This window comes from Fundulus heteroclitus, chromosome 19 (genome assembly GCF_011125445.2).
Source record: "Fundulus heteroclitus isolate FHET01 chromosome 19, MU-UCD_Fhet_4.1, whole genome shotgun sequence".
Taxonomy (NCBI): domain Eukaryota; kingdom Metazoa; phylum Chordata; class Actinopteri; order Cyprinodontiformes; family Fundulidae; genus Fundulus; species Fundulus heteroclitus.
This window is the reverse complement of record NC_046379.1, coordinates 1629185-1649461: the sequence shown is the minus strand read 5'-3', so window position 1 is coordinate 1649461 and position 20277 is coordinate 1629185. Positions and strand designations below refer to the sequence as shown.

General features: G+C 44.6%; 1 protein-coding gene across 1 annotated transcript; it reads left to right on the top strand.

Moving 5' to 3' along the window:
• The first annotated feature begins 2067 nt into the window (after window positions 1-2067).
• Window positions 2068-18681, top strand: LOC118566999 (B2 bradykinin receptor-like). The gene is made up of 2 exons (XM_036150923.1): window positions 2068-2201; window positions 17709-18681. The coding sequence occupies exons 1-2, from the start codon at window positions 2068-2070 to the stop codon at window positions 18679-18681; spliced, it is 1107 nt and encodes a 368-aa protein (XP_036006816.1).
• Window positions 18682-20277: the final 1596 nt, after the last annotated feature.

Below are 20277 nucleotides of genomic sequence, written 5' to 3'. Positions count from 1 at the left end.
GCCGGACTACAGGCTAAGGGCGGCGGCGCCAGGTTACTGGCTACAGGTGCGGGAGCCTGGCTACAGGCGACTGGTGCGGGAGCCTGACTACAGGCGACTGGTGCGGGAGCCTGACTACAGGCGACTGGTACAGGAGCCTGGCTACAGGCGACGGAGGAAAGAGCCTGGCTACAGGCGACTGAAGAAAGAGCCTGACTACAGGCGACTAACGAAGGAGCCTGGCTACGGGTGACTACAGAAGGAGCCTGGCTACGGGCGACTATAGAAGGAGCCTGGCTACAGGCGACTATCGAAGGAGCCTGGCTACAGGCGACTGAAGAAGGAGCCTGACCACAGGCGACTGGGGAAGGAGCCTGACTACAAGCGACTGAAGGGGAAGCCTGGCTACAGGCGACTGAAGGGGAAGCCTGGCTACAGGCGACTGAAGGGGAAGCCTGGCTACAGGCTGCTAAGTTGGGAGCCTGGCTACAGGCAGCTAAGGTGGGAGCCTGGCTACAGGCCGCTAAGGTGGGAGCCTGGCTACAGGCCGCTAAGGTGGGAGCCTGGCTAAAGGCTGCTAAAGAGGCCACAGGACTACAGACTACAGAGGCCACAGGGCTACAGACTACAGAGGCCACAGGGCTACAGACTACAGAGGCCACAGGGCTACAGACTACAGAGGCCACAGGGCTACAGGCTTCAGGAGGCCCCGGGCTACAGGCTTCAGGAGGCCCCGGGCTACAGGCTTCAGGAGCCAAAGTCAGACCCTTAGCCACCAGGAGTCTCAGGATCAGCTCCTGGAGGGTCTCAGAAAGAGACATCCAATAAAGTCTCTCCCAGAGTTGGCTGTCCATGAGGGTAATAAGGGGTCTTGGCTTAAACACAACTCTGAGAGGCTCGAAGTCTCCAGGGGGCCCCGGTTGTTGAATCCCCTTCTGAGGTCCCGGGTGCCCGAAGAACGAAGGATCCCCCTGGGTTCCCACGTCGCAGGTCTGCGGGGGCAGGTCCTCCTGACCCCTCTCACAGGACTTGGGCAGAGACAGATCCTCCTGGACCCCCTCTGGTGACTTGACGGGAGCCGAGGCGTCGGCCAGACCCTCGGGGACAGACTCAGGAGCCGAGGCGTCGGCCAGACCCTCGGGGACAGACTCAGGAGCCGAGGCGTCGGCCAGACCCTCGGGGACAGACTCAGGAGCCAAGGCGTCAGCCGGACCCTCGGAGAAAGACTCAGGAGCCGAGGCGTCGGCCAGACCCTCGGGGACAGACTCAGGAGCCAAGGCGTCGGCCGGACCCTCGGAGAAAGACTCAGGAGCCAAGGCGTCGGCCAGACCCTCGGGGACAGGTTCGGGAACCGAGGCATCAGCCAGACCCTCGGGGACAGGTTCGGGAACCGAGGCATCAGCCAGACCCTCGGAGACAGGTTCGGGAACCGAGGCATCAGCCAGACCCTCGGGGACCGGTTTGGGTCGGCTATAGAAAGCCTGGAGGGCTGAACTATAATGTCCCTCTACCTCCTTTAATTTCTCCTCCAGCTCCTCTGAGTATTGGATGAGTAGAGCCTCCCTGAGACGTTTAATGAGGGGTGCAAATGTCCTGATCTTGTCCTCCAGGGCCAAATACTCCGAGTAACTGACACCACCAGGGGGAGCTGGGCGCAACTCCACTGCGGGAGGCGAAGAAGTGTGGTCCGCCAAACCGGAAGTGGGCTGAGGTTGAGGTCCGACAGCAGACAATGGCCGAGCTGGCTCCTCGGCCCGCTGCACGCTAATGGTGGATGAGTGGCAGGCAACTGAGTGTCTCTTCCTCCGACGGCGGGACGGCCGAATAAGCGGTGAGGCCAATTCAACCTGGCAAGCCGGAACCGCAAGAGCCCGAGGCGATCCCTGCGGCTGTTCTTGTGGTGAGGGGGACGGAGTCTGATCGGGAAAAAGGTCCGGGCGAAGACCCCGCACCACCTCTGCATCGACCTCCAGAAAAAACTCCGGGTCCGGAAGGCACAACTGCGAGGGAGTACCGCTGCTGCGGAGATGACGTCTGGGGCCGTCACCGGGAGGACAAACCGCTAACCTGGTTCCCTCGATCCAAGCAATGATCCTCCATCCGCCTCCAGGAAGAGGTCCGGTGAGTGAGCGTCGTAAGCCTGTGAGCCGGGCAAAGTACCAGCTTCGCAGAGCGCTGCTCTTCCAGAAAAAGAAAAACTGTTTGGCAGCGGGTTCGGCATGGTCGGTACGTTCTGTGATGATTGGTGTGAAAAGGAACCCGATCTTTAGCCAAAACACTGAGATTTCTTTTAACTGGGTTTATTGAAGGGCCGATGACCAAAAACAGGATCCAAAAACAAGGGTAAGGCAGACATCGAGACACAGGCAAACTGACTGGGCAAAAACAAACAGAACAGGTTATCAAAAAACAGACACAAGATGCTGGGAGCTCTTACCGAAAACAGACTGCTAACATGGAGGAACGGATGCATAGGCATGAGAGTACGACGTACCGACAGACAACTGAGGAGGGAGTGAGACTTAAATAAGCAGAGAAACAGGTGAGCGGAGGGGATTAATTAACCACACGCAGGTGGAAACAATAACGAGACTGACAGAAGGATAAACCTAAGACCGAGAAAGAACAAAGAAAGACTGGACTACTTAAAATAATACACAGACTAAACAAAACCCTAAAACAAGACAGAATCTACAAAGGATATAAACCCAAAAGCATAAGAGAAGCAACACAGACACTAAACCAAAAAACAGAACATTACAAAATTAACAAGTGTGAAGGAAACAAGACATGTATTAGGGCTGTCGAACGACTAAAAATTTTAATATGAATCGATTAATCACATAATGTCGATAGTTAACTCGAGATTAATTGCAAATTAATTGCATGTTTTATCCTTTTATTTCTGAAAGTGTAATAGCCTGTTTGGGCATTTTAATATACAATTTTGCAATAAATGGCACTAATAAAATACATGCTTGTACAAAAAATATTTTTATTTTGTTATTTTTCAAGCACTTTTGAGAATTGGAATGAAAACATCCTAGTGCCAAATGTTAAACTCTGGACTATAATGGCTAAATGACTAATCATGATGCCTTGATGTTTACACAATGTGTAAATAAATTTGTAAATAAATACCATGCCGAGATGTTTTTTTTGCCTCTTAAACAAAGATAGACATGGTATTAGGCATATACATATAAATTAATAAAAAAAATTACATTTCAATAAAGTCATAAGTTTTATTGTTCGTTTTTTTACTCTTTCTGAGCTTTCACACCAACAACAATATTTTTGCTTGCTGTTTATATCCATATTCATACAGTTTAAGCCTGGAAAAAGGTTTTAAATTTCCAGGTCATTCCAGTCTTACACTTTGCTTGCAACTGGGCAGGAGCTTAATACCCTGAATGAGACTGTTTAGCAACTGTTAGTAACTCCAGGTCCATTGTTTGGCAACGAAATTCAGCCTTAGTTTGGCAAATACAGAGAAAACAAATTAATAAGCATTAAAGTACGGTTTATGGGTTGGGTTTCTGCAATGTTATCAGCATGTTAAAAACTCATCTTCAGAACCAATGTCTGCTCAAAATGGTGATCTTCACCAAGTAATCTACTTCAGCAGTTATCACCGGTTATTGCGCCGTAAACTGCAGAAAATACGTGCAGAGTTGCTCTGTCTGCCTTTACTACAGTCAGCTCCTATGGCGGAGGGATATTTCAGTTGGATACAAAGTGTCTAGTGCAGGCAGGTCTCTTAATAACCGCTGTTTCGTCACTTATTTTAGAGCCCAAATAAGCAATTTCACTTTCAGAAACGTCCCAAAAAAACCGCAACCTGTGACTCATGAAATTTACAAGCGCATTTAGAATAAAACAAGCCCAAAGTCGCATGAAATAAACAGTCTGTGCAACAGTGAGCGTGGATCTGTTTTGCTACAGCCTCTAGCGCTCTTGAAACTACGGAAAGCGCAGAGGACAAAAGAAACACAGTCCGGAGAGCATGGCGGGGAAAAAACATTAGGGAACGGTGTGTGTGTTTTGACGGCAAAATGTCGGCGTTGTGGTTAACAAAGTTAACGCGTTAAAATGGACAGCCCTACTTTATATACATTTTCAAAAATCTATAATATTACTTTTTCAGACCCGAGCGGGGGGGCGTAATGTAAACCCCCCCCCCCGGCAAATCACACCCAGCCTGTATGTTAGACCCAGGCTTTCCATTTTAGTCCAGATGTAAGATTCTTAGAGTTGACACATTTTTGAGCTAAAGCTCGTCAAACAAGCTACAATATAAGTCCATCCAGAAGCAGTGACAAACAGATTGAAATGTTTTCACGCGATAAGACCTTGTGCATTTGTAAAACCTGCATGATGGCAATAGTTAGACTAGCTAACTAATCTAAGATACTCATAAGATACTGCATCATAAAATACAGCAAAATTATACATTCAAGGGACTGCAAATAAATGTATTGTATTTACTCTGCACTGGAAGTAGAAGTGTCACTGGAAGTAGAAGTGTCACTGACAGCATTTCAAATATTAAATTCAAATTTCAACAAATATACCATTGGGTTGTAGTAACTCTGCAGCCCATTTCATGTAATTTATCTTAACATTCCAAACACATTTCTTACATCATAAATTTGAAGTGTAGATGACAGCATCTCCTTACCTACATATTCTCAGACAACTAATTATTTCCCTAACAATAGTGAGTTGTCAGTGTTTAAATGTGCAGTAAATCTTAATACAAAAGGAGCATGGAGGACCCATGTCATCCATCTTACTTTGAGTAAGATGGATGACACCAAGACTGAATTGTTACATGAGTGGTTGCCCAATTCATCATTCAAATGAGAACAAATTAATATACTATTGATATATACTAGTACGACTATTAAAGAACAGCAGATTAAACGTTAAGATATGTAAATGCCTATATTAAATTAATTTTGCGACCACATCAACAGATTAAATAATTTCTTACTTTTTGGTGTACCAAATAACCCTTGTAATGATGTAATATTTTATGGGCTAAGCCCCTGATGATGAGAATGTCTAGCTCCGCCCCTGTTTTGTACTAATTTATTAATGGATAGTGTGGAAATCTATGTACAATAAAACCAATGTAAATAGTGTTCCTCTCTTTTATTTGTCCTTATCCTAATACTAGAAGTTGAAATAGTCAAATAAATAGCACTATTATTTTGTGGAACCCTAATTATGCTATAACTAAGCAAAAGTCTAAACCAAAAATATCAGTTATTTAGGCGGCATCTAGTGCTCTTATACTGTATATTATATAAAATAAATTACACCTACTATTTATGCTTGAACTGCCTCAAAGGGTCGACAACCAATGAAAGCAACAATAACAACGAAATATGGTAAAAAGGAAACCCTCACCTATTCTTTTCAGACGGCTATGGGTAAGAATGTGAATTTTTAATAGCCTTCAGTCTTTGCTTTTCCATCTTTCCAGCAGTCTTCAGAACTCCTGCCTGGAACAGAATATTTAGTTTTATAAAAGGTTTTTGTTGATAAAATGTATTACACTTTAGAATTAAATGCTATTTTGAGATGCTAATGTTAGTTACTTACATTTCTCAAGTTTTACAAATCAAAACAGCTTCTGTTCAGAACTGCGCTCAGCAGCTTTCACCTATTTTAGTGCAGATAATATTTAGTTTCTTAACTGGGACTAGTTTCGTAGCCTAGTATTAATTGTGGTAAGAGCTAGGGCTGGACGATAATTCAATAACAATATATATCGATCGATAGACGTGTGGCGCGATAGGAAAAAATAGGGTCTATTAAAAACTTCGATAGAGTTTTCCTTCCTTCCCTTCAGCCTATCATATTAGTTGATGCTGCAGTCACTACTTCCTCTTAACCAATCGTAATCGCGGACCCAGGCACGCCGTCACAAAGCGCCTTCCTCTCAAACCATAACACAGAGCATGTGAATATGTCGCAGCAAGTAGCGCCGGAGGAAACGGTCCCAAAACGAGGTTTTACTAGTTCGCCAGTCTGACAGAAATAAACCAGTGATTTGTAAAACTTGCAAGGAACCGGTAAAAACAAAGTCTGGTAACGCAACCAACTTGTTTCATCACGTAAGCCGCTCACTCCTGCAGCAGCGCGAGCCGTGCAGCCCTGCGCAGCAGCAACGCAGGGCTGACACAGCTCGCGCTTGTCAGCCCCGCGTTGCTGCTGCGCATCTTCGTATGAATCTTCTGGAACTTCTTCCAAAACAAAGCAGGTATAGCAGATAAACTGGGCTCCCTTCTTTGTGATAGAAAAAGTCTTCCTACGAAAACGCGCAGCAGCAGGGCGGAGCTGACACAGCTCGCGCTGTCCTTACACGCCACAAACTCGGACCTCAGCCCTGCGTTAGCCTCTCAATTATGAAACCTGAGAAGTAACTTGTGTACTATTCCCACCTAAATATGCTATTTTATTTGTTTATTTGGTACATTTATTTTGGTCATTTTACTGGTCACTTTAGTTTATTCTTTGTCAGTATTTAATATCATAACTCAGGTCTCTGAGTTATGGTTATGGTTAAAAAAGTTGGTTAAAAAAATATTTAATTTGAATTCTGTGTTTGTGTTCTTTATTAAAATTAAATAATTTAGCAATATCATAAAATGTCCAGGCAGAGCTGCACATACGGTTTTAAATATTTTCAATAATGATCGCTATCGATCAATATGCATTTTTTTTTATCAATAAGCTTTTTTTCTATATCGTCCAGCCCTAGTAAGAGCAGTTTCCCAGTATGAATCAAAACTTAAATCTCGCGCTCCAAGTAAGCACGCACACACACGCACACACACGCAATAGAAAACAGCCTATCAGGAAGAGGGAAGGCGGCATTTAAGGCAGCGCAACCAATGAGAGTGATCAGTGGTTTTTAGCTGAAGCAGCTGAAGCTGTGTGCTAACTCTTGATCTCTCCTCTATTGGTGCAAAGATTATTACTTCAGTTATGTTTTTATTCAATTGGAGAAAACTTTGGCACATCCATGCATTAATTTCTTCTATTTCCTCAGAGCTTGAACTGGTTCATAGTCACCTGGTGACATGGTGATGTAGAGCTGTGTGTCATCTGCATAGTGATGGTAGCTGATGATGTTGTTTATTATGATCTGAGCTAGAGGGAGCATGTAGATATTGAACAGGAGGGGACCCAGGATGGACCCTTGGGGAACCCACATGTAATTTTTGTCGTCTGGGATGTAAAGTTACCTACTGGTATACAAAAAATTCCCTGTCCTTTAAGTAGGATTTAAACCAGTTGAGAGCTGTACCAGAGAGACCGACCCAGTTCTCCAGGCGCTTTAACAGAATGGAGTGATCGACAGTATCAAATGCTGCACTGAGGTCCAATAGAACCAGCACGGTGGTTCTTCCACAGTCTGTATTTCTATGGATGTCATTAAACACCTTGATCAGGGCGGTCTCTGTACTGTGGTGAGCACGGAAGCCAGACTGGAAAACGTCAAAGCGGCTGGTCGTTGTTAAGAAGGTGTTTAATTATTGAAACTCAGCTTTTTCTATAATCTACTGATAAAGGGGAGGTTTGAGTTGGGCCTGTAGTTCTGGAGTAGAAGTTTGTCTAAATTGTTCTTTTTCAGCAGTGGTTTGATAATTGCTGTTTTTAGGGACTGGGGGAAAACACCTGACAGAAGGGACGTGTTTATTATCTGAGTCAAATCAGACGCTATGACAGGCAAAACTTTCTTAATGTAAACTGTGGCTAGAACATCAAGACAACAGGAGGAGGAACTTAGCTGCTGAATGATCCCCTGTAAGCTTTTGTAGTTTATTTGGCTGAATTGGGACATTTTGTCAGGATAAGTTCCAGCTAAATACGGCTTTGGTTCTGGAGTTTGTATGGATGTACAAACTGATCCTCTAATATTTAACATTTTCTCAGTAAAGAAGTTAGCAAATTCATTGCAGGCCCTGGTGGAGTAGAGTTCGGAAGCCACGGACACAGGAGGATTTGTTAACCTGTCGACTGTGGTAAATAAGATACGAGCATTATTAATGTTTTTCTTGATGATCTCAGAGAAGAAAGATTCTCTTGCATTTTTCAATTGTAAGTTATATCTGTAAAGATCTTGTCTTGTTCACGAATGAGGGGAAGATGGAGCGGGAGATTGACAGGCGGATTGGTGCAGCGTCTGCTGTGAAGCGGGCGCTGCCTGGTCCTAGGTGGTGAAGAGAGAGCTGAGCCAAAAGGCGAAGCTCTCCATTTACCGGTCGATCTACGTTCCTACCCTCATCTATGGTCACGAGCTTTGGGTTGTGGCCAAAAGAACGAGATCCTGGATACAAGCGGCTGAAATGAGTTTTCTCCGTAGTGTGTCTGGGCTTTCCCTTAGAGATAGGGTGAGGAGCTCAGTCTTCCGGGGAGGACTCAGAGTAGAGCCGCTGCTCCTCCACGTCCAGAGGAGCCAGTTGAGGTGGCTCGGGCATCTGGTCAGGATGCCTCCTGGACGCCTCCCTGGTGAGGTGTTCCGGGCACGTCCCACCGGGAGGAGGCCCAGGGGGAGACCCAGGACACGCTGGAGGGACTATGTCTCTCTGCTGGGAACGCCTTGGGATTCCCCCGGAGGAGCTGGCCCAGGTGGCTGGGGAGAGGGACGCCTGGGCCTCCCTACTGAAGCTGCTACCCCCGCAACCCGACCCCGGCTAAGTGAAAAGAAAACGGACGGACGGAGTTATATCTGTAAAGTCTCTCTTTATAGATGTCATAGTGCACCTGGAGTCTAGTCTTTCTCCACCTGCGTTGAGCTTTTCGACACTCCCTTTTTTCGCCTCTTTAGAATGAAAGTTATCTACTAGTTCATCTACTGAGTTGCAGCCCAAGGTTGAAGTAGCAGAGTAAGCTTGAATAAAAGTTTCCGTAGCATTGTCCTTAAAGGTACGTTTTCTTACGATGTCCCTTTGGCTAAATGAGTCATTGGAAATTATGCTTTCAAAGGTAGTAGAAAAATGATCAGATAGGGCAACATCAGTTACATTGACTTTAGAAATCTTTAGACCTTTAGTGATGATCAAGTCTAAAATATGTGCCTGTTTGTGTGTTGGCTGTTTAACATGTTGAGTTAAACCAAAGTTTCTAAGTGTGTCACACAGTTCTTTTGTACTTCTGTCTTCAGGGTTGTGAACGTGAAAGTTGAAGTCTCCCACAATAATTAAACAGTCATAATCAACACATATCACAGACAGGAGGTCACTAAGATCATTAAAGAAGTTTGATGTGGACTTAGGAGGCCTGTAAACATTCAGGAACATAGTTCGTACCTGTGATGTTTGGTTTTATATATTTGGCCCACATGCAGAAACACACTCGGCAGCAGAGATCAGTTTAAGCAATTTATTTAACGGTGGTGATGGTAACGGTCGCTCAGGAGGTGACGAGGGAACGACTGTTAATTTTATTAACAAAAAACCTAATCTCTTTTATAAAACTAAATATTTTGTTCCAGGCAGTGTCAGGGATCAGTTCCTCCTGCTTCACCATGGACAGTTCCGGATCATTCCACTCTGCTCAGTCCCACTCCAAACCTAATCTGTTTCACCTGCTGCTCTAGTTATCCTGGACTCAATACACCTGCCAGCTCTCCTATATAAACTCCCTCAGTCTGTTCCCCACTGCTGGTCCGTCTTCAATCTTCAGATGTCCTCAGTCTACGTGTGTTCCTCGTCCTCCGTCTGCCAAGCATCTGCTCCCTCACCAGCTCTGCCGTCCAGCTCCAGCCACCTTCACACTTCAGCTCCAGTATGGAATAGTTTCCTGTTTTTTTCATCCACTGCTCAAACCCTGCAATAAAGACTCTTTAATTGTGGCTCTGTGTGTGGCTGAATTCGGGTTCAATCCACAAAACCTTGACAGGCAGGAGTTCTGAAAACTGCTGGAAAGATGGACAAACAAAGACTGAATGCTATTAAAAATTCAGATTCTTAGCCACAGCCATCTGAAAAAGAAAAGGTGAGGGTTTCCCTTTTACCAATATTTCATTGCTATTATTGTTTTCATTTGTCGACCATTTGAGGCAGTTCAGGCATAAATAGCAGGTGTAATTTCTTTTGCATAATATACAGTATAACAACACTAGATGCCGCCTAAATAATTGCTATTTTTTTATTTAGACTTTTGCTTAGTTATAATAGCATGATTAGGGTTCCACAAAATAATAGTGCTATTTATTTGACTATTTTACTTCTAGAATTAGGATAAAGACAAATAAAACAGAGGAACACTATTTACATTGGTTTCATTATACATAGATTTCCACACTGTCCATTAATAAATTAGTACAAACCAGAGGCGGAGCTAGACATTCTCATCATCGGGGGCTTAGCCCATAAAATATTACATCATTACAAGGGTTATTTGTTAAACCAAAAAGTAAGAAATTATTTAATCTGTTGATGTGGTCGCAAGATTAATTTAATATAGGCCTTTACATATCTTATAGTTTAATCTGCTGTTCTTTAATAGTCGTACTAGTATATATCAATAGTATATTAATATGTTCTCATTTGAATGATGAAATGGACAACCACTCATGTAACAATTCCATCTTTGTGTTACCAATCTTTCTCAAAGTACAGTATTGGGTCCTCCATGCTCCTTATGTATAAATGTTTACTGCACATTTAAACATTGACAATTCACTATTGTTAGGAAAATAATTAGATGTCTGAGAGGATGTAGGTAAGGAGATGCTGTTATCTATACTTCAGATATATGATGTAAGAAATGTGTTTGGAATGTTAAGATAAATTACATGAAATGGGCTACAGAGCAACTACAACCCAATTGCACATTTGTTGAAATTTGAAGTTAATATTTGTAATGCGGTTAGTATCAGTTACACTTCTACTTCCAGTGCAGAGAAATACAATACATTTATTTGCAGACCCCTGAATTTATAATTTTGCTGTGTTTTATAATGCAGACAGTGTCACGAATTTGAAGGGAGATGAATCCAGAATTCAACCAACACAATACAAATGCTCTTTACGGTGATTTATTAAGGGATGGTGAGGACAGGGAATCAAACGGGCAAACAGACAGGATCCAAAAAAAAAAAAGGGGTAAGGCAGACATCCAGGCGACACTTGATAGGCAAACAGAAACTGGGCAGAAAAATATAAAACATGTTACAAAAACGGAATCAAGACGCTGGGAGCCCTTACCAGGAAACAGGGGATGCACGCATGGTATGATTGACGACGACCCGACAACTAACTAAGGAGGGAGTGAGGCTTAAATAGACGGATAAACAGGTGAGCGGAATTGAAAGTAATTAACCGAAGGCGGGGGCAATACAGAACTGACAGGACACTAGATGACAGAACTAAAATCAGAACTAATACAGGGACCCGATAACTGACGAAGTAAAAAGGCTAAACTGGAATTCAAAACAGAAATAAACCCAGAGGCAGAAATAAGCTACTTAACCAAACCAAAACAATAAACATAGACCGGAAAACCTAAAACAGTACAAAAGCTGAAGAATCCAAAAGCAGACAGAACAGAAACAAAACCTGAGGTGGAAGACAGGAATAGCTTATCAAATAAATAAACATGAACCAAAACCCAAATCATGACAGACAGAGTATCTTAGATAAAAAAAAAATAAGGGTGGGGTTTATGTCTGCACATTTCTATATCTTCAAAAGAAAATACAGGATGGACAACAGACATACAGTATTGTTACTATAATTGGTTTAATAGTGTCATGGTTTTCAGATGACGAGTCCACATGCAGATTAGCCTCGTGAGACCATCCTGATCTCGCGAGCTTTCAAGGTTTCACTCGCAGATCGGTCTGGCTACTCTCCGTTAAAGAAAATTTGGAGCCGTTCACCAAACGAACGTCCAATCAGCGTTGGCTTTGAGGCGGGTTGAGGTGTGACGCAACGAGAAGTGCGATAGTTCAGTCTAAAGAACATGGCGGCTTCAGCCGATGAAACTAGCGTTAGCGTGGCTATCGAGCAAGTTTTATCGGAATTACAGAGTATTTCTTTGCTGAGCTAACGAGCCTTTACCTGCAGCAGCAAGAGTAGCTTGGCTTGTGGTTGTGTTTTCGTCGTCGCTCGTAACAGAGCGACGACGACGAAGCATGTTGACAAGTACGTCATATGCTTCGTTGATCTGATTGGTTTATTTGGCTTGTCTATCACCAACATAGGCCAATCAGCTAACCAGTATTTTCGCCCCTTCCCAAAATTACTTCAACGGAAGGTTTCCAGATGGATATGCGGAGCAAATCCATCTGGCGGAGTCAGGTTACATGCAGATACGATCGGGAAGCAAAGCACAGTTTAAGATGTTTATTAGGAAAAAGGCCAGTATAACGGACGGGACTACGGGCAACTCGGCAGGGTCAGAACGTCACGGCTGGAGAGACTGCAAAGAGAAGAAGAGTAAGTGACTTTGGAAGGTGAACTAGGAGAACTACTAGAAACTGCGCTGCTTACCATAAAGCTGGGCGGACCTAACCGTGGAGAAGTAGCGCTGAGGGAACTCTGTGACACTACCCCTGTTGGTGTTAGGCGGCTAGTGGCTGAGGGCGGCAGATGTAACTGGTGAGGGATTCAGCGCGAGCCTCCTCGGAAGTGGGTGACAGATGGATTGACCAGAGTGAGAGAAGAGCCAGCAGAATCCGGGAGGGGGAATCTCAGGCCCCGCTGGGTAACATCCAGGGAGTATGAGGAGTGAGCCAGAGCAAAATCTGAGCGAGAGGATTCTGAAGGTCTGGTTCTTCGGACAAGACGTCAAGACAGGTGAGTGCATCCAAGCACCAAAAACAGGGAGATCCAAAATTAGTCAAAGTTCAAAGACGAAAAGACTCACAAGCAGGTTTCCAGGAGTTGGGTCACAGGCCACGTCGTACCACGACTGGTTAATGCTCTGGCGTCTTCCATCTGTCAACGCTCTGCTTAAGAAGCCAGAGGAAGCGACCTGCAACGAGCCGCAGGTGTGGACCACGCCTCCTCAGCCAATAGGCACACCTGAGGAGTAGAGTTAGAGCAGAGAAGCACAGAGAAGCACAGAGAACCCTGACAAATAGGCATATATTTACCATCTGTCTCTGTTGCTGGAAGTTCAAATGGAAAAAAGTCCCAATTCGATCCAGTGATGCTTTAAACATTAACAAAAAGCATCTAGTGTGTGTCGTGGTTATAAAATTTGTATAAATGTAGCAAGAAATACTGCTTTTCACTTTAGACAGTCGTAAATTCAGAATCCCTGTCTGAAAAGTTAAATCTGAACTGTCTTTTTTTTTTCTTAATAAGGAAACTACTTCTCTTAATCTGAGTTAAAAAAAAAAACAACAACAACAAAGGTTCATAAAGGATATGTGTAGAGATTTGTTAATTTATTAGCAATTTGCTTGACAGAAGACATGGACTGGTCGTGAGACCACCATAATATATGGCAGGCTTATGTCTTATATGAGACTGCATGTCTGATATATATATATATATATATATATATATATATATATATATATATATATATATATATATATATATATATATATTAAGATTAAGATAAGCTTTATTGATCTCACAGTGGAGAAATTTACTTGAGTGTGAATCGGGACGTGCAGCCAGACACGTCGGAAAAACCGCGGACAGTCAGCTGACTGTAAGGGGATGACGAGGTCTGCTCATGCGCTCTTCGTTATCAGATAACCGGGATAAAAAAAAACAGTCCGAGACCTGCTCAGGAACTGGTCTGCAGTTAGCGCGGTCCGGTTATGTTTAGCGCGGTCCAGTTCAGTCTGCTGACCGTTTACACACAAGAGTTATCTCGGTTACTGAGCTCGGACTGGTCTCGGCTCGGTTAAAAAAGTGAAGTGTAAACGGGCACATTGATCCAGTAATCTGTTCTACATTAGATGGTAGTAGCGGGTCATCTGTCTTCCCTGGATGATGCCACAGCTAACAGAATGCCAGACCAGGTGTAGGTTCTATGAAGAAAAAAGAGAGAGAGCAAAAAGTTAAAAGCTGAAATGACAACAGTCATTTCAATGCAATGCAATGCAAAACTGGAGAACAGTAGAACTCAGTAGAGTGAGAGAATTAGACCCTGATGTCCTCCAGCAGCCTAAGCCTATAGCAGCATAACTATAGAGGTAGCTCAGGGTAACATGAGACAGTCTAACTATAAACTTTATGGACAATGTGTAAAGTAAAGTGCATTATGACCTGCATGCAGAGTGCAACACTGTGACACACAGAAACACCAGACTGATCGTATTCTGAAGGTATCTAAAGCCAAAGAGCAGGTTTTATTTCATTTGACTCCAGACTCTGTGGCTCAAATGGAGCTTAAGCGAAAATTCAGACTGAAGAAACTCTTTTGCCTACCTCCATTAATCAGAGACTCATCCGCCTCCGACGCAAGCCAATCAGCTTTGAACTGCACCTCCTCGAAGCCAATCAGCATCCTGGGTTCATCTTAAAAGATCTCCACATCCTTGTCTCGGCCTTCTCCTCAGCGAGCAAGCGGTGGCTGTGCGTGTCTGTTTTGGACTCTGATGACCTGATTCAAACTGATCCCGTGGGGCTGGCTCTTGGTTCGCGGATCCGCCGTCTCATCCGGGACCTACTCTGGTTTTGATCGGCTTTGCGGCGCCACCTTGCCGCTCGTCCCGGCCGCAACTTTCACCTTATTCACTCGCTAGTGCGTTCGGAGCCAGCTCAGGTAATATGTATTCACCCATGTTCATCCTCTATTCAGGCGAACGTATTTCATTTTACTGTTTGTTTTTGTTTTCTTCTTCTTCTGGTGTTGCCGGTAGCCTGCTGGCTTGTGGTGGCATTGCTGCCACCTACTGGTTGGAGTATGAAGTGTATTTTAAATTCAGCAATTGATACCAATCGTTATTAAACCGCTGCAACTCTGGTGCAATTTGGCATCCGCTTGGACTGGTCTGTATTGGGTTCAGACTTCTCATTCATGCTGACCAGGCCACTTCTGTCACTCTTGTCATTTCAATGTTTTGCCAATCAATTACTTCAGGTCTTTTATCTAGAGTTATTTCAGCATTCAGGATGTGAGCTGCGCAACAGCAGACGCTCGTGGAGCCCAATCGCTGGGCGATGGCTATCATCAGCATGCCTCACATATGTGCTCTGACCTTTCATTCATCCTAGCCGCCTAATGCTCATCTTCAAGGTAATCTAACTGCGAATACTGGTGGTGGATTCAAATCTCATTCAAGTCTCATTAGGCCCGCATCCTGTCCTGTTCATTCCTTCTTGGTCACTCATTCATTCATGTGCATCACCCATATGCATCTTCTGTCAATCATCCTGTCAATCGTCTTGTCTTTGGCTCTGTCGATCAGGCATCCTGTCCCTTGTCCGTGCTTCCTTCATGTTCCCTGCTATGTTCCCTTCTATGTTCCCTGCCATGCTCCCTGCCATATTTCCCGCCATGTTCCCTGCCATGCGGCCTTCCCTGCCATACTCCCTGCATACTCCCTGCTATGCCCTCTGCCATGCGGCCTGCCCTGCCATGTTTCCTTCTGTTACGACCCGACTCGTGAGTCGTAACAAAATCCAGGGAGACACGGCCTTCAATAAAAGAACACGCTCTTTATTAAACAACCCAACCAAATAAACAGCCAAAACAGCGACAAGCTGGTGGCTCCCCCCTGTGGTCGATGGCATCTCTGAAACCCGTGATGAACGGGAAAATCCTCTGCAGGGCAGAGCTGGGTGAAGAAGCCGACTCCGCTCCAACCAGCTTCCTCCTCCACTTCCTGAATCGACTGCTTCTATAGCGATGACGCGCTGGCCCTGGCGAATCCTGGTCCCGCCCACTCTGCTCCGCCTCAGGACAAAAACACAATAACTGACGGATCCCTCCACGTAAAGTGGAGGGGGACGTCACACCTTCTATGCTCCCTGCCATGCTCCCTGTGTGTTCCCTGTGTGTTCCCTCCCATGTCCCTTGAATGCTTCCTGCCTTGCTCCCTGCCATGATTATTCATTCGTCACGTGCATCAGCCCAAAACTGACCATTCACCTCACCTTCCACCTCTCCATCAACCTCACCTCATCTTTTCATTCATCTTATTTAAATTTTGGTAAGCCTTTACGGCAATGGCCCTCTTTTCTAAGCTTTCACATCTTTTCTCCTTCATTACTCATCCTTCTCTCTGCCTTCTGAACTTGCTGACGCTCTGGCCTGGACCTCGGCATTTTTTTTTTGGGGGGGGGGGGGGTTCCCTATTCTTATACATCTGCTTATCTACGTTAAAGTATAAATCAGCGTTTATGTTCCTGCCGAGGTCCGAGCGCCAAAGTTTAAACTATTGTATCAATAGAAGAGGCCTTTGCGGCAATCGGCCCTGTTTGACGCACCGGCCTTGACCTTGGCAATTTTTGGTGGGAAATATTCCTATTCTCATACGCCTGCTTATGCATATTGAAGTATAATTCAGTGTGAATTTTTCCTGCCGAGGTCTGAGCGCCAAACTCTTAAAATATTGTATCAATGAAATTCTTCTAATTGCCTTTTCTTTCTGTGTGAGTTTTTCAGATTGAAATGCAGCTTAAGCGAAAATTCAGACTGAAGAAACTCTATTGCCTACCTCCATCAATCAGGGACTCATCCGCCTCCGACACAAGCAATCAGCTTTGAACTGCACCTCCTCGAAGCCAATCAGGATCCTGGGTTCATCTTAAAAGAACTCCACATCCTTGTCTCGGCCTTCTCCTCAGCGAGCAAGCGGTGGCTGTGCGTGTCTGGTTTGGACTCTGATGACTTAATTCTTCCCACCTCCATCCCCTTCTCCACCATCGTACCAAGCTCCGCCTGGCTTTCCTACGGTCCTCCTTCAACCTCGTCCCTATCAGAGTGTAATTCCTCCTGGACTCTTATGGAATTCCCAGTCACTCCTTAAAACGGTCCGGCAGAAGACCGCCATGTTGAGCCTGGTTCTGCCAGAGGTTTCTTCCCAAAGGGGAGTTTTTCCTCTCCACAGTCGCTTCATGCTTGCTCATCATGGACAGTTCATGCAAACCTGTGTTTATCCAAGTTGGACATCTAGCTCAAACAGAGCATCATATGGACTGAACAAACTTTGCTCATCTCCACTCCACCACCAGTTTCAGACCCGGGGGGAGAGATCCCTATTCTCATACGCCTGCTAATGCATATTGAAGTATAATTCAGCGTGAATTTTTCCTGCCGAGGTCTGAGCGCCAAACTCTTAAAATATTGTATCAATAAAATTCTTCTAATTGCCTTTTCTTTTTGTGTGAGTTTTTCAGATTGAATAAGTTTTGTGCAGATATTTAAAGACCTTGATGTGAAGAAGACATTATCAGTTAAAACAACTGATCACAAGATTGTAAACACTTTCATGGTCTAAGAAAGCTGAAGATAACCTGAAATAGAAAATAAGCGCCCTTTCATGAATGAACAGAAAACATTGTCCGTAACAAGTGTAGCCATGAAAACATTTATGCAAACAGCCTCAGCAGGTATTTCTAATTGTAAAGAAAATATGCAGAAAATGGTTTTGAGCTCATTTTCCTTTTAGACATGCTGGTAAAATCATTTGTTTATCCTTTGATTATTTCACAATATGAAATTTTAATTTACCTGCCTGTCTTAGGGCTTCAAACTGCAGATAATTTCACAGAATATTTCTCTCTGTTTTTCTGCAGCATCCCATCTAACTTGACCTCGTGGGCTGGAGAAGGAAACCAAACAAACACCAGTGATTGCTCCCTTGGATCTAACAACTGGACCTTCACCTATGTCCCAGTTTACGTCATGGCCATATCTGTGCTGGGAATTGCCTTGAACATCTTCGTTCTGATGGTTTTCATCTTCCACAAGAAGCCTTGCAGCGTACCTGAGATCTACTTGAGCAACTTGGCAGCTGCTGACCTGCTTCTGGTCTTCTTTTTGCCCTTCTGGGCCGTCAGCGCTTGGAAACGGTTTGAATGGATTTTTGGTTCTGCCTTGTGCAAAATGGTCAACGTGGGCATTCTGATGCACTTCTACTGCAGCATCTACTTCCTGGTTTTGGTCAACATAGATCGGTATTTGGCTCTGGTCCATCCACTGTCCCATAAAACAATACGCCGGCCAAAATTTGCTAAAATCAGTTGTCTCCTGGTTTGGATTCTGGGATTTGTTCTTAGTGTTCCAAAACTTATCAACAGGGAATTGGTACCTCATGATAACATTATCAAATGTGCTGAAAAATATGACACTATTTATGCCACTTCTGAGTACATTTTGGTGTTTATGTTAATTATTCCCATTTCCATTATCATCTTCTGCACAGTCAAGATTTTGCAAACTCTGAGAAGCAGGTTTATGGAACGAGAAAAGACAAAGGACAAGTATAAGAGGGCCACCACTTTGGTCCGGGCCGTCCTGCTGGTGTTCCTGATCTGTTGGCTTCCGTTTCATCTGCTCCGGATACTGTCCCGGCTCAGGAGTGCTGGTTTTCTGATAAGCTGTAGCTCTATTATAACCATCTACTTCTGTGAGCAGATCTTCCTCTACTTAGCGTTCTTCAACAGTGTTCTCAACCCCGTTCTTTACGTCATTGCTGGGAAAAACTTCCGGAAGAAAGTTAAGGAGGTCTTCAATCATTGGAATCATTGGCTTCTGCGTAGTGAATAAATTAGCTTGATCAAGTATTACAAGCAAACTTATAAAATAATCACCTGTCAGTTTGGCAGCTGTCAATAGTAGGAGTAGTAATCACAACCCATTTAATGAAGAGAAATATAAAAATACAGGAATACCTGACAGCCTGCAGCCATGTAAGCAAGCACAGGCACCACCCTGATAATTAACTCTGTGTTTTCTTTGCACTTCTCTATAAGTAAAAATGGTTCAGGCTAGGCTGGAGAAGAGTTTGACTTAACTTCATCAAGACAGCAAAATCTAAAAACAATTAATCCATTTAATTACAAAATGTAATGTCTGATCACCCCCAAATAATTACAGCAATGAAGCTACATACTTTTGATAAATCTGGTATATTCTTATGTCAGAGCTGATGGACTGGAGAACAACATGCAAACAACAACAGGTTGAAACAAGAAAGCTAATTATAAAAATAAACAATACCTTCGGATGCACAGCATATAATCCGCCAAAAAAGAAAAATTGCATAAAATATGTAATTCAAAGCTTTACTTTGAATCTTGAAGTCTGAGCGTGAATAAAAAATAAAATGTGGTTGTGTTTAGTTTTCTTTATTGCTGAGATTGTTTTCTATGAGCAGAACATTAGCAAGGAAGGGAAATTAGAAGAAAAGCTGCACGCTGCGACAGACTGGCGACCTGTCCAGGGTGTACACCGCCTCTCTCCCTTTGACACCTGGAGATAGGCACCAGCACCCCTTGTGCTAGGGTTAGACGTGTTAGAAAATGGATGGATGCGACTTTGCAAGATCAGGTGTTCAAATTATAGGTAAATAACTCAAAATGATGCTATAGTTATGTGAAAAACCCACATTTTCTGTTGATCTAAGCCCTTAATGTTTTGCCTCCAGGAGAGTTTTAAAGGGCTGTCCAGATCGAGTCTACTAAAACCGTCCGTCCGTCCGTCCGTCCGTCTTCTTCCGCTTATCCGGGGTCGGGTGGCGGGGGCAGCAGCTTCAGTAGGGAGGCCCAGGCGTCCCTCTCCCCGGCCACTTGGGCCAGCTCCTCAGGAGGAATCCCAAGGCGTTCCCAGCCGGGAGACATAGTCCCTCCAGCGTGTCCTGGGTCTTCCCCTGGGTCTCCTCCCGGTGGGACGTGCCCGGAACACCTCACCAGGGAGGCGTCCAGGAGGCATCCTGACCAGATGCCCGAGCCACCTCAACTGGCTCCTCTGGACGTGGAGGAGCAGCGGCTCTACTCTGAGTCCTCCCCGGATGACTGAGCTCCTCACCCTATCTCTAAGGGAGAGCCCAGACACACTACGGAGAAAACTCATTTCAGCCGCTTGTATCCGGGATCTCGTTCTTTCGGTAACGACCCAAAGCTCGTGACCATAGATGAGGGTAGGAACGTAGATCGACCGGTAAATCGAGAGCTTCGCCTTTTGGCTCAGCTCTCTCTTCACCACAACGGATCAGTACAGCGCCCGCTTCACAGCAGACGCTGCACCAATCCGCCTGTCGATCTCCCGCTCCATCTTCCCCTCATTCGTGAACAAGACCCCAAGATACTTGAACTCCTCCACTAGGGGCAGCACATCCTCCCCAACCCGGAGAAGGCACTCTAC